Source organism: Stegodyphus dumicola, chromosome 9 (genome assembly GCF_044657685.1).
Source record: "Stegodyphus dumicola isolate Sdum_Otavi_A_Nest chromosome 9, ASM4465768v1".
NCBI lineage: Eukaryota > Metazoa > Arthropoda > Arachnida > Araneae > Eresidae > Stegodyphus > Stegodyphus dumicola.
In genome coordinates, this window is record NC_140776.1 from 58,008,812 (window position 1) to 58,024,163 (window position 15,352).

Genomic DNA, 15,352 nt, shown 5'->3' on the forward strand with positions numbered 1-15,352 from the left:
CTGGATATTTGTACTAATTAAATTTCAGATAGCTCAAGAAAGGTCCATAAAACTAACTGGAATTCTAAAAGACGTGACATATAATTCCTGCGAATTTAGGGTAAAGTTTCAATAACAATTTAATCTTACATTGTTCTGGCTTTGAGTGTATGTTTGATGCTCGGATACATTACAGATAAAAAATCGTCAACATGGTTAGCCTGGGATAGCGCTGCCGCGCGAGTGCCTGATGTTTGCGAACTGCGTTCACCTCAGTCGAGAGTATGTTGGAAATATAGCACAAGCACTAGAGACTATATTTAAGAAGAAACTCTATGAATTGCTGTAGTAATGACTCCAATGAACTCCGATGACTCCGTAGAAGTCCGATGGTATTTTTCATTTGTTTTTCCTGAATTTTGTTGTTTTTTAAGCAGTTTTGAATAATTCATTAGCGGAATTCAAATCTCGGGCGGAACTGCTAATATTCAGCGACTTTACCTCTCGGCCGCTGGGGGAGCTTCGTTTTCGTATTCGTTTTAACATTTCAAAGAGGCTTGGGTTTAAACCTGAAATAAGCTCTGGGATGAGTTTTAATGTCATTTAAGAGTAAACAGTTTTACCAGCAGTTCATATTATTTTTATTCATAAAAAGAAGCTGGTAAAATCCTACTTTACGGCCTTGGCACGATTTTGAAAATTGTCGCTAACACCAAAATGGCGCGATTGAACAGCACCCCCTGGATAGTTCTAGGGGGTGTTGGATTGAACCCATCGGATAAATGACAGTCGCCAAAAGTCCCCAAATCTCATGTGTACCGTACAAGGATCAGACCAAGAAGCTAAATACTTGCGTGATTTTTCATATATTTAATTGCTTTTACGTATTTTAATTACTAAAAATTTTTAATGGTAAACTTTTCAGATGTTACACTGTAATGTGAAATTTTCATATTGCAGATTTCTTATTTTCATTTTTTCTTGTTTAAAATTTGCATTCATTTACCCATTTTTACTTCCTTTACGAAGTAAAGGAAGTATTGTAATCACGAAAAATTCCGGGTACCATATTTCAACTAAAATATCACTATCGAATGCAATTTAAACATGTTTTTGCTTGACATCTGTACGTAATGACAGAATAAAGGACTCTTTTTCCTCAAACGAATTATAAAACTGATTTAAAATGGATACAGAAGATATTTTTTTTTTCGTCTATAGGTACATACTTATGTATGTATCTCGCATAACACAAAAACGAGTAGCCTCAGAACGTTGAAATTTTGTATTTAGAACAGCTATAGCACGCAGTGTCGGCAGTACCAAAAGTATATAAACATATATATACCGACTCTGTTACTCGGTTCAGTGAGCCCAGTTTTTTTTTTCCCTTATTCTTATATGTTGATAAATTATGCATTTTTTGCTTTCAAAATGATTGAATTATGTTGTTCTTATCTTCCGGTTAATGTTTTTATGCCCTTAGTTAATCTGCATACAATAGTTGTAAAATTACCAACAATTAAAAAATGTTTAAAAGCCGCTAAGCCTAATTACACCCTTGTACGAAGTAAAGGGAGTACTGTAATCACGAAATATTCCGGGTACCATATTTCAACAAAAATATCCATTTTGACCGCTATTGAGTGCAATTTAACGATATTTTTGCATGATATCTGGGCGTAAGGGCAGAATAAAGGACTCTTTTCCGCCAAACTAATTATAAAATCTATTTAAAATGGATTCAGAAGGAATTTTTTTGTGGCGTCTGTATGTACGTGCATGTACGTGGGTACGTATGTATGTATCTCGCATAACTCAAAAACGAATAGCCTCAAAACGTGAAATTTTGTATGTGGGACTGCTATAACATGCAGATGTGCACCTCCCATTTTGGTTACAATCGGCCGCACCAGAAATATATAAATATATATACATATATATACCTCCTCTGTTACTCGTCTCTGTGAGCTCAATTTTTTTACTTCCTTGTACAAAGGAAGTATCGTAGTCGCGAAAATTTGCGGGCATCACATTTCAACGAAAATATCCATTGTGACCGCTATCGAATGCAATTTAACGATGTTTTTGCGTGACATCTGTACCTAAGGACAGAATAAAAGGCTGTTTTTACTCCAACAAATTATAAAACTGATTTAAAATTAATTCTGAAGAGAAATTTTTCGCGGCGTCGCGCATAACTCAAAAACGAGTAGCCTCGGAACGTTGAAATTTTGTATATAGGACTGCTATAACATGTAGATGTGCACCTCGTATTATGGTTGCAATCGGCCGCACCAAGCGTATATAAATATATGTGTATATATATATATATATATATATATATCCATTCTTTTAACCGGCTCAGTGATCTCCGATTCTTTACTCTTATATGTTTTTAAGCTGTTGCTTTAAAAATGATTGAATTATGTTGTTCTTATCTTTCGGTTAAGTTTTTTATGTCTTTAGTAAATCTGCATGCAATATTTGTGGAGTTATCAACAATTTAAAGGTTATTTAAGTGCAGCTAAGCCTAATTAATTTCGCAATGGCAGGCATGTTTGTTTACATTTCAAACTCGGCAAAATTGCGGATTTGTTGCCAATCTAGAGAAACTAAGCTTCGCAACAACAAAAATAACGCCTTCTTTTATTATTGCGAATTAAATCCTGTTTAATCCAGTCTGGAATTAATTCGAGGAAATAAGTGTTTAAGATTTACTTCGTAATTTTTAATATAGATATTTTCAGTTTTTATGTATATTTGCCTTGTCGGGAAGTGAGAACTGAATTAATTGGATGAGAAATATTGAATCGTCTGTGGTTGTTTTGTTTTGTTTCCTTAATTTCTTTTATATATCATTTTAGATTTATTATAGTATTTGAATAGAACATATCGCAACGATTAGATAATTCTTCAGATGATATAATTTTTGTACATTCTGAGTTATAAAATAAATGAGTTGTAACACTGTTAAGTGAACCTAGTACCAGAGTGTTACTACGGTAAATAAATATAGTGAATTTTAAAGTTTGCATTTATTCTATTGTGGTCTATGCGCTATCGACGAAGTAGAATTCAATAAGTTTAAATAAAATGCAGGGTAAAAAATAAGTATAATTTAATATTCTGTACAAGAACGTCATGTTGTTTGTGTACCTACTTTTTTTTTTTTTTTTTTTTTTTTTTTTTTTTTTAATAGCAGCCGTATTTGTTTACATCTGAAACTTAGCAGAATAGTGAATCAAGTCTTTTTGCACACCTTCGGTGTCTTTTTCGAGACCTTTTCGGGACCAAAAGGAAAATTTTAGTTTTGTGTACCGAAAAATCTGCCTTCTTTCTTGCTGGCCGAATTGCTTGTTTTTGCGTAGAAACTGAAATTTTACTTGTAATTTTTTTTAAAAAATGTTTTAACTGTACTTGGTGTTTTATGTTTTTCTATATCTTTCAATTTTTATTGAAAATATTTTGAGGTTTTATGTAATTTTGCCTTGCCACGAAATGAAAACTGAATAAATTGAATGAGAAATAGATCTCTAATGAAATTCGAGGAAATAAGTTTAAATGAAATGCAGGAAAAATGCGTACAATTTAGTATTCCGTACAAGGAAGTCATGTGGTGTACACATCAGATTTTTATTTAGGGAATTGTTTATAAATTCCCCCGGGAAAAAAATTGAAAAAAAAAATGATTAAATTATTTAATTACAAAGTGCACTAGGATTATCCGTCTAAAATATAATTTTGAAATGTATTTTTATTTTAAATTTTGTTGTATGTTTTGAGTTTGAATTAAGTATGGTTATTAATTTGTAACCTAATTATTAATACCTCTATCTTTATATAGTTTATGTATTAATTAATAAAATTCGAGTCTCATTGCTGATGAGTTGGATCTAACAATATTTTTAAACTTAAATTAAAATTTAGCAACACTTTGCTCTAATTTATTCTTTTGGTACTAGCGTATTTACTACTCAACTCGTTGACTACTTCTTTTCTCTTTAAAAAGATATAAAACATTAACATATAAAAGCGGCTTGATAATTTCAAAGGCCTGCAGCAGTAGAATTATCAAATATTCGGACATTTTGATTAGGGAATAGGAAACTCTATATGAAGTGGATTTATTTCATAAAGAAAGATGCATGTTTCAAGTACTTTGCCCTTTTTCAGTATATACATATTTTTTGTACTTTTTTAGTATATAAGCAATAAGGTATTATTCTTAATTTTTCATCTAAAATCGTGACCTTCTACCATTATTTCAAATTTATAATAATTTTTTTTAATTTTGTTTGCGAATCACAAAATCATTTTGCAAAAAGGGAAAACTGTTAACGGTGCTGTCTAACATTTTAATTCTTTGGAACTTCGCTTTTTAAAAATTGTCGGTAAATGATACTATAAGAAATACTTAATGAATAACACAAAAAATAATAAATAAATAAAAATAATAAAAAAAGATCGAGATATTTCGAATTTTTCTTCCGAAATAATTTATGTGTTATTTATTGCCTTTCATGTTTTGTTTTCAATATGATAATCAAGAGTTATACATAAAATAGTGCTAGAACAACAAAAAATTCAAAATATAGTCGCAGTAAGCTTAATTATATTATCATTAAGTAATAATTCCATAAATATAAAGAAATAGCTGTTGAAGCTTGGATCAAGTTCATTTAGCTGAATGTATTATTCAATGAAGTTAAATTAACAATGAGTTTTTGAATTATTTTGCATTTATGTAAGCCAAACTGAAAATAATGCCTTTTTTTAACTCATAAAATTTAATATAAATATCAGCAGAGTGTCATGCTATATTCTTATACTTGCATTATTATTTCTTTCAGCATAAAGTTAAAATAAATATTTAAGAAAAAAGCATTGAAAAAATGGTGCTACTTTGGTAGACGTTTGCAAGGATTTTTGGCGATTTTTTCTTGGCGAGCGATATAACTTATGGTAAACCCATTGCTGGACAATCTATTTATGGTAACCAATATCTTATTGTCATTTTATTTAAAAAATAATGCGTTTTATTATGCATAAATTCCGTGTTTTAAATATTATGTAGGACTTTTAAATATTAAAAATCAATTTAATTTTGCTATTTTATTTGAAATAAAAATTTTATTGTTTATGATATTTTACATAATTTTATGTTGTGGATGATGTAATCAATGACGTCACCTTACTTTATAAGTAATTGGTTTTAATATTTGTAAATTTAATCTAATGTTTTAAACATTATTTATGTCTGTTAAATATTAAAATACAATTTAATTTTGCATTTTTTAAAAATGATTTTATTATTTATGATTATCTAAATAATTTTAATTCTATGCGTTTAAACGTTGGTATGATGTTTTTAATTCGATATTCAATTTAAGTAATATTTTAATCCAATTAAACGCTGGCGCAATGTTTTTATAGCGGTGTTTTTATTCTCTTTCTTTGTTATATGAAAGTAATAATTTGATCTTACTTTAGTATTTATACTCGTAGCAAATGTATTTATTTACATTTGCCTGCCATCTTAAAAAATGACGTTTCCAATAAAAAATTAATCCATTATTTTTAACGATATTTATATTTTTAAAGTTTCGAATAATACTTTACTATGCGTAAAATACGTGAAAACAGCGTTTTTCAAGATGGCTGACGATTGTAAAAACAGCGCCAATAATTGCGCCAATTTAAATCGCCAAAATTCCGTGCAACCGTCTAACAAATTAGTACCAAAAAATAAATAAATAAATAAAATAAAAAATAAAAAAATAAAATAAAATAAAATAAACGCTGAAAGCTTTCAGATTTTTACATTACGACCAAGGAGCGTTTTTTTTTTTTTAACGTTTTGTGTGTAACCTTTATTTATTAAATATCATGTTCTTCCCACTTAAACCATAAAATTCAGTTGAAAAACAATATCACGAAATAATTTTAAAATGAGCATATCTTTAGAATTTCCAATACACAATCTCGCAAGCTGAAGATAAAGAGTGCGTTTTTTTTTTTTTTTTTCCCCGTACATTGTTGCCATTGCTAGCTTTGCAATCGCAAAAATTCTGTAAGGTTTTACAAAATATGATATAGATAATAAAACAAATACAAAATTTGGGCTTCCAGATGCCTATATTAGGTTGGAAACGTACGTTATTCAAAATTTGAAGTCTCTAGGTACCCTTCCTTATCACAATGCGAGAAACAAACATACATTTATGGAGATTTTAATTTCTTTACGTATAATACAGGGCGATAATATTTGGTGGCAGCAATTTAAAAAATAAATCAATATTTATAGTGAATCAATGCAAAATGCCAAAACGAAATTGATAGTCCTTCTAGACAAATTGCCCCTTTGAATTAAAAATAGGTTTTTTGTTTTTTACTTTTAAACTGTTTTTATTTAAAATGAAAATTTGCATTATTTTTAAGTACTATTATTTATAAGATAGAACAGAAAGAATTTGAAAAATTTTTCGAATTTTTTATTGTTCAAGAGTTTATCTCTATCTATTTAAAACTTGGCTTTGACATTTATGGTATATTTTAAAATAATCGAGCTTAAATTTTAACTTTCTTTTAAAGATATTTTTTGAAAATTTTAATTTCGGATACTTGGTGGACTATTTTTTTTAAGGACATATTATTTCTGGCTACAGTTATACTTAATTTTAAGAAACTTTTTTGTCTGATACTAGGGTATGTTAGGAATTAATTCAATTTTTGGTACATATCTGAATGGATGACCTTTGCAACCCTTATTCTTTCAATCCTTTCCTTAGTTTGCATACATATACATAAGCATCTGACCCACTAGATGCATAAATTCTTGAATAACATGAATATTATATGCCAAGTGATTTCAAAGTGTTTTAGTGGTTTTTTTTTCAAGAGATCGGAACACAATACAAAGTTTAGTCCAACTAAATGCTAGGTTTTTTATGTTACGAAAGGGGAAAAAAAAAAAAAAAAACACCTGAGTAAAAATGGCTGATTTATTGGGTCGAATTCGGGAAATGTCCTTGAAATGTCGGTTAGCAGTAAATTATTGTTCACAGTCATCTTATTACGCGTTAATACCTTCCAAGTACCTAAGTTATGAGGGGCCCACTAGCGGCCGAGCTGAAAAAGTCGTTGAATCCTGGTAGTTCTATCGGATCAGCGAACGGGCTGGCGAAATGCGCGTTTTCGTGATTTTTCTCCGCGTGTTGCCTGGATATGAAACAGTTTCCCTTAAAAAGTGCTGCAAGAAGGCATTCCTTCCTCTAGGCATATAGTCCTTGTGGTCTTTATTTGATTACAGTTAGTTAGTTCATTTGGTGGTAATCAAATAAACCAAATTAATCTAAACTGTGCGCAGTATAAAATAAATCCACAAGCGCTCCATCGCACTGTTTTTTTAAATTTAATATATGTGAGGGGAATAGAATTTAAATTCTATTCCCCTCACATATATTAAATTAGGAATAGAATTTAAATTATTAGCTCATTTTGTGCTGTACAATCTAGCATTTGTCTCAGAAATAATGACTGATAGCTTAAAGGAATTAGGATTAAGGAGCTATGTGATTTTTTTTAAGTGGACTAAAACAAGTACCAAAGAATGTGAAATATATTTTCGTTATTTTTTAGTTTTATAAAGAGCTCACAAAGCTTTTAGCAATTTTTTTTAAACTATCTTATAAAACAAAGGCATATTTATGACACCCATATAAAAATTTGTGCTTACATATTAGTTTTCAGTATATTCATATATGTTTTTAGTTTTTGTATACCCGCCTATCTCTATATTTAATGATTACTCATTTATATTAATTTTCTTTCTCACTTATTTACTCTTTTATATGTATGTACAGAATAGAGCAGGGGTTCCCAACCTATTTCCAACAAAGTGCTAAAAGTTTTAAATTAATTAATCAAATTACAAAATTCTAAATTTAGTTAATTTAAATGATGATAGTGTAATCAAAAATTTGTATTAAAATCAAATAAGGTGTAATTTTTTACGGTAGTAATATTATATATTATGTAGTAAGAATGTAATGCAATAAATAATTTACGCATCTTGGGATTATATTACTTATAAACTTGTGTTTCTCTTATTTTTTAACATAGTTAATCAGGAGAAAATAATGTAACAATGGATTGATAATAAACAAATATCTATATTTATTACGAATGAATTAATAATTAATTAATTATGAACTGATTAAGAATTTAAATAAGTGTATATAATTTCATAATAAAACAAAATCTTCAGGTTCTTTCCCGACATTTTACTGTTTCAGAACCATTAGTTTAAAGTATAAATGTTATGTTAAGTTATTCATTTAAAAAATGTTATATGTAAGATAGTTTCTTGAATATGATAATTAAACATCCCATCCGTCTTTCTATTTCATAGAATGCGGTAATTCACTAAAGATGTTTTACAGAGTGCCTAAAACCTGATTATCTCATCACATTTTGCATGCTATTCAAGGAAACAGTATATATATATAAACTAAGTGTACTGACTCTCCTAACTAAAATAATATATAAGCAAATGGATTTCAGGTGCAAATAAAGGATTACTTTTATTCGTAAAGCTACTAATATGTATTTGAGATGCCAACGAGAATTAAGAAACAGTTATTAAAATGAAAAGAATTTCCCAGTAATGGAATTAATATAAGTTTTAAAAAATTAAAAAAAGAAGTTCTAATTTCTAATTTTTTGTATAATTTTTAAGATTTAAATTAATTTTGAAATTCATCAATAATTCGACTTACGCATATAAGGCAAAAAGAAAGAAATATTAAAATTTAAAAAATTTGGAAAGTTTAATTTTCTTTTTTAAGTGACAAAGGTGAAATTCGCTTCGCAGTAAGCAGGGAAAACAACTTCGTAGAAATTTGATCCTTTAATGGCATTGATATTTCGAAGATATGACGGATTTTGTAGCAATTGGTAACAAAATTAATTGCTGCATTATGTCAAATTCTTGATTAACTACGTTTTCTGTAAAGTAAAAATGAAAAGAAAGCACCAGATGATTCAGATTTAGGGAAAGATTTTTCCTCGACAGATGACAGTATTCCCCCCCCTGTTTTCTTTTAAAATTTTTCTAATCAAAACTCTCACCTTATCGGCACGCAAATTTGCATCCCGAGCCTGGTTTTCTGCCGTCTCTGCCCTATCGACGGCATTGTCCTTCTCCAACTTCATTCCCTGCATCTTTTTCTTGATGGCCTCCATCTTGTTGGTCGGTGGATCGAAGTTCGAAGAGCCTCAAAGAACGAAGTAAGATTCCGGCAAGAGAACTCGGCACCCCGCACAGTCAAAGATCCCAGAGAGAATAAGCCGCAAGCAAGTCTCGACTCGGAGAGACTTCCTCAACTACTTTTGCCAGATAGGATTTCCATGGCTGTTTCTGGAAGCTAATCCTCGACACCCATTGGACGTCGACGTGCTTCCAAGGCCGCCAATGGAGATTCGGGAGAGAGAGTTCGGATTTCCCCCTCTTCCAGTCTACATTCCCCTCCTGCGATGAAAGTAGGGCAAAAAGTTCGCTCTTGGGATTCTTTGTGCTCTTTGCGGATGCTGAGGATTCTCCAAGAATAAGGGTTTCAATAAAGGATTCTTCTTAACTGGGGACATCAGTGCATATAAATAAGACTTGATGAACTTGATAATCTAGAGTGATCTTGTTGATAACTGATGTTGTTAACTTATTAATTTTCGAAAGTTTGAGACTTTGAAAATTAGTGTAAAATAACTTCAGATTACTTTTCTCAAGAGTAATATAAAATATGAACGAGTAATTAATAAGAGAATTTTTGTAGATCATCCTGATAATTAGCTCAAATTTTATCTTTAATTTGGGACATTCAATAACTAAATCTAGTAAAATTAATTATCATTGCTCTTATTAGAATAATTGATTGTTTCCGATTATAAATTTAGAGCTCAAATGAAGTGCAAAGCATTTTTTATATTTATTAGAAACAGTGTAGTTGAAGTTTTTTAAGCATAGTATAGAGCGTTTATACGATCTAAGAAAAAAAAAAAAAAAAAAAAAAAACTCAATTAAAAAAAAAAAAAACTTGGACAAGTTTTTGTTAAGACACATATTATCTTTAACTTTTTATTTACAACAATTTAAATTTAAATTTTAAAATATTTATATACTTGTACTTCGATCAATGGCAGATCCATTGAATAATTAAAATATTATTATAATTAAAGTAATAATTTCATGGTAATTTATTATGAAAATAGTATGCTTCTCATAGTTTTGACTGAACACTGAGTAACTGAAACAGTTAAGCAATTTATTATTAGACTCGTGATTTAAGTTAAAAATCTACTGTTTATTAAAATTTTTGTATATTTTAAATCTTATTATTAAAAATCAGTTCCGGAACTCCACACAACCAAATATAAAATTTTATACATACATTATAAGTACTATAAAATTATATATATGAAAATTAGTGCGAATCGATTATGTCATCTTATTACTGAATACAGTGAGGGGGGATACAATGCAATCTGTATTCGTTTAGCCAATATTTCATTCTGAACACCAAAACTCGATCCAATAAAATCTATACATTAATCAGCTCAAAATAGTGACAAAATTTAATGATTTAAGAATTGTGATAATTACAAAAACGGAACATTTGTTAACGGTAACCAAAAATATTTGTTTTAGTAATTTCATGAATATCAAATGTGTAATTTATTTATACTATAATTTAAGGACATTTGGAGGAACATACTAAATTTAATATATTAAATACTTTTAAATGAACTGAAATGAAGGCTCAGGTATTTCTATACAAGAAAAATGAGTCATTAGAGTTTTCGTAATAAATTATTCGCTAACGTCATTTCAATATTTTCAATGTCAGAATTACTATTGGCAAAAACAAATCTGTAAGATTACGTTAAATGCATTAAATAATGCACATTAAATTACATTAAATATTAAATTGTGTATCTATTTTTTCTAAATATCTGTTACAGCAAATTTATCTACCTTAGTAGTAACGGACGGAAACATTTCAAGTCTGTATGAGCTGGGTTAAAAGTCTCTATTATCTACATGCGAATACGTCAATGTCAGAGAAAATTAATCTATCTCTATAGAATACTAAGCTAAAAATTTCATTTCTTTTCTTAATTTCTGGTTCAACATGGTAGTGTTGAAGTTAAATCTTCCAAACATGTAAAAAGTTATTAAATCATACAATATAACTATTTAATAAAAATTCCTTCTCAAATCTTTAAAAGATAAATAACAAAATATTTGAAAATTCAATGATTTGCAGTGGCCGTAATATTCAAAGTGTTCAAAAGGTTATCGATAAGGTACTTCACAAAAACGTTTTATGAAAACACGAGCATATCACAGCCATCCGCAAATAACTTCCGTCAAAACTGAAAATTTTATACTCGAAATTAACTTTAGATGCAGGAAAAGAAACATTAGAGGTTTCAAAATGAATATACTCACGTAAACTTTCCGGAATGAAATGTACAGTATTTCAGGAAATATTCATTTAACTTCTAACTTGTTTGTGATTTTGTTAAATCATAAGTAATGAGCGTATGTGAGACACGAAATGCATTCGTATTCGAAAAAGTAACAAACATTTAACTACCTGACAATGAATCAAATTACACTGGAAATGTAATGGCATGAAAAGTAGAAAAATATATCTGTATGGAAAATCTTAATGATAATTTATAAATGTGTTTTTTTCGAATAAAAATAGTTAAAGGTTCCTAGGTTAGCAATGAACTACTAAATTTGGTCAATTTTCATTAAAAACGCAGTAAGAAGTTCTGTGCGTTGATAAAATATTACTTAAATTCTTCAGCTTCGTGATTCCCTCAGATATTGGCAAGACCAACGGCTGTCAGGGGGATACAAGATAACTATGTGTTTAATTGGTTACTTCAAAGCTATGAAAGAAATAACGTATGGCAAAAAATATGGACATTTTCCAAGAAAAATGTTCTCTTATGTTCTTTCGGTATTATAACTGTAAACAAAATGCAAAAATTAAGTAAATAGGTAGATAAATCTCAGGAAAAACGATAAATTAACATGAAATGTATTCTTAAAATCTATGTAAATGGGAAACAGTGATTAAAAAAAATCATAGTTCATATACAGTGCATTAAAATTTTGTTACCGATCTATGAATTCTTGAAAAATCAACGAAAAGAGTAATTTATCACATTCGCTTGCTTACGGTACATTCTCTTGTCGATTTAAACTTTTTGCTTTTTAATTGTATTATTTCTGAAGTTGTAATATTTCTGAATCTGAAGCTTTAAAACACAAAATCACTCTGATTTATCAACTTGTGCCTAAGTGTGTGTAGAGTACAGTCAACCAAATGGAAGATTTTAGTATAAGTAAATGTACTACAGTCAAAATAAAATTAAAAATTCTTCATGCTCTGTTCATGAAACTGGTCAAGGTGCTTATTCCTGACTTTATCACATTCGGAACATTTTCAGAAAAAATATTCATTTCTTGTTCGTGTTTTGCATACTCAGATACTAATTTTGTTGGAAATATGGCATTTTCTTATTCCATTTTATATTTCACTATTACAGTCTGGCTTGGGAAAAAATTTTCCATGGATATGGCATACTTCTCTTATATGTCTGCCACTGTTCTAATAAATTATACTATTAACAAGTGCGAATAAAGTCCCTAGTTATATAGGAATTATCTTGAATGTTTGCTTAATCTGAAACGAAAAATGCATCCCATGTGCAAAAATAGAGCAAGTTTATCTTAAAAGGTTCTCACGAATACATTTTTATTTCTTGGTTTTTACATGCTTTTCTGTATTTATCACCTAAGTTCATTATGTACCTAACTTTTATCTAATTTGTGAAGTATTCCTGTTTGAATACTTGCATTTGAATTTGTTTAACTGATTTTAAAGTACATGTATATTTTGATCAATGCGTGGGGAAATGGGGAACTGTGGCGTGGAATAGTTCTAAGCATTCCATACAGCATCTTTTCTTAAGAGTACAGCCGGTTAAAAGAGAAATGCGTTTCGTACTTTGTGAAATGTATTTTATTTACTTATTATGTGTCATGCTCATGATAAATAAAAATGTTACACATGTGCGCAGGATTGTGTGATTCAAATGTTTAATTAAAATAATGCTTTTCTGAAAGTATGGTCTTTCTTATGATAAGTCATATTAAAATGCGTTAAAATTTTTAAAGTTGATGACTATAGTAGATCATTATGTGGAGTTTCTGTCATTATTACCTATTATGCATAATTATTTGTCTGTAATTTTGTAGAGACATTAGGTATTTTTGGAAGCAGGAAAGATGAAACAATTAACAACACCTCCGCCGGGAATCGAACCACAGACCTCTGAAATACCGGTTCAGTGTGCTGACCACAACACCACGAAGGCACGCCAAGGACGTGGGAGAAGTAGCTTACAATTTTATTTACTCTCTATGAGAAGTTAAATGTCTAAAAAGCTGTAAAAGTTCATTATTAAGCAATGTCAGTTTGAAATTTCTATCTTAAAATGACTGTTAGGTCTTTTAAGTTGATTACTTTGTTGGATCATTATTTGGAACTCTATTCAATATTTCGTGTAATGTATCATAACTATGTCGGAGTTATTTGTCACGTATGATAAATTAAATTTCGTTCCCAAAAAGCTGTAAGAATTCAGTGCTAAATAAATTATTGACAATGTGAAAAATGGGTATCTTTCAATTAAGTTACAATGAATACGTTAAAAATATTTCAAGTTGACAAATTTTTATATTCCAAGTTGGGAAAAAGGCGATAGAGTTTCAATTACATGGCTTAATATTAATTCCATGTGTATTATAGATTTTAAGTTCTCTTTCACAAAATGTGATTATAATTCAAATTTAAAATAATACGTTACAATGTGGATATTCTTCTCTGTAGTTAAAAAATAATTCGATATTCTATATCTTGTTAAGAGAGTAAGGTTGTAATAAGTTCAAATATAGAAGTGTTTATAAACTTCTGCGGTAAATGGTGAAATCATATTAAGAATCCGAGCGACGTTTTCACAGTCAGGAAAAATCAAGGTTCAGTGTATGTTTGGTGATTTAAGTAGGATGTGTGTAAGAAAATACAAGATATTTTTGTAAAATATTTCAAAGAGTTAGCAAAATTTGTGTTAGTAGTATAAATGAATCTTGAGTTAATGAAGTGTTCTGAATATATACGTATAAATGTCTGTAAAATAATAAGAAATGAAATACTATTGATACGTATCTAAACTTAACTCGGTAGAAATGCCCCATGCATTGGTTTGAGTGGACTTCATACCATGAAAATTTCTTGCTCTTTATAAGATTTGTTTAAAGTCAGTAGGTCTTGCAATAACGAAATTTGTGTAAGTCTATATTTAATTTTTTGGGGAAAAGGAATCAGAAATATAGCATGAATCTGTTTTATAAGTTAAATATAAGGGTAAATGTGTAAATGGAAAGTGTGAAAATTACATTTGTCAGACACAGTTTGGTGAATCCTTTGAATAAAGGTAAGACGTGTAAAAGAGAATCCGCGAAGTTTTGTATAGTTGGCCAAAACGTTAATACACTCATTAATAGTTAGTACAATACATTAGAAGAGAATGTTCTGATTATCTCCAATTTAGTAGTATAAAAAGTAAGAAATGTAGTATTCCAGTTAAACTATATAGCATGAACATTATGCGTATTGGTTTAAAGTTACAGGAAATATTATCAGTCTAGAGTGAAGCTATATGCATGTAAATTCCAGCTTAAAATTTCGAAGACAGAGAAATGTAGGTAAGTGTACTTTTGGAGAAATGGAAATGTAACCACCATATTGTATTTAAAACAAGGAAAAAACTTAAGGGTAAAATAAAAATGTAACAAGAGAAAAAATTAAAATTTACTTTTGGAAGTAAAATACATAAGGGAAAAAATAAAACAAAAAACTGCATTTGTGTAAACCAGGGATGTCAAACTCACAGGTACACTTGGGCCAAACAAACAAGGTTTAACTTTAGGCGGGCCGCCAAAAAAAAAAAAAAAAATCAATATTTATAGAAACGTAGATTTATTTCGAATAATACAATAATAAACATATATATATATATTTATATAGAGAGGAACAAGAAAAATTTAATGTTTACGTCCTGATACTTGACATCTCTTCTCTGCTATTATCTTTCCTATTTCGGGAGAAATTTTGTTTGCAGTGATAACTTTCAACGCTGACCCAAGGTGAGCATCATTAATACGGTTTCTAATAGGAGACTTATTACCTTTCATGACTGAAAATAACTGCTCGCACCGATAAGTACTACCAAA

General features: G+C 29.3%; 1 protein-coding gene across 2 annotated transcripts in view; it reads right to left on the minus strand.

Moving 5' to 3' along the window:
- Positions 1-9,359, minus strand: part of LOC118203126 (tropomyosin) — a 44,620-nt gene extending 35,261 nt beyond the window's left edge. The window contains exon 1 of one of the 2 annotated variants that reach the window (XM_085823485.1): positions 9,112-9,359. In XM_085823485.1, the coding sequence (XP_085679611.1) occupies positions 9,112-9,225 (114 nt within the window). In that variant the 5' untranslated portion in view covers positions 9,226-9,359. The remainder of the gene's footprint in view (positions 1-9,111) is intronic. The other variant, XM_085823484.1, reaches the window with a different exon arrangement.
- Between the last annotated feature and the right edge of the window lie 5,993 nt (positions 9,360-15,352).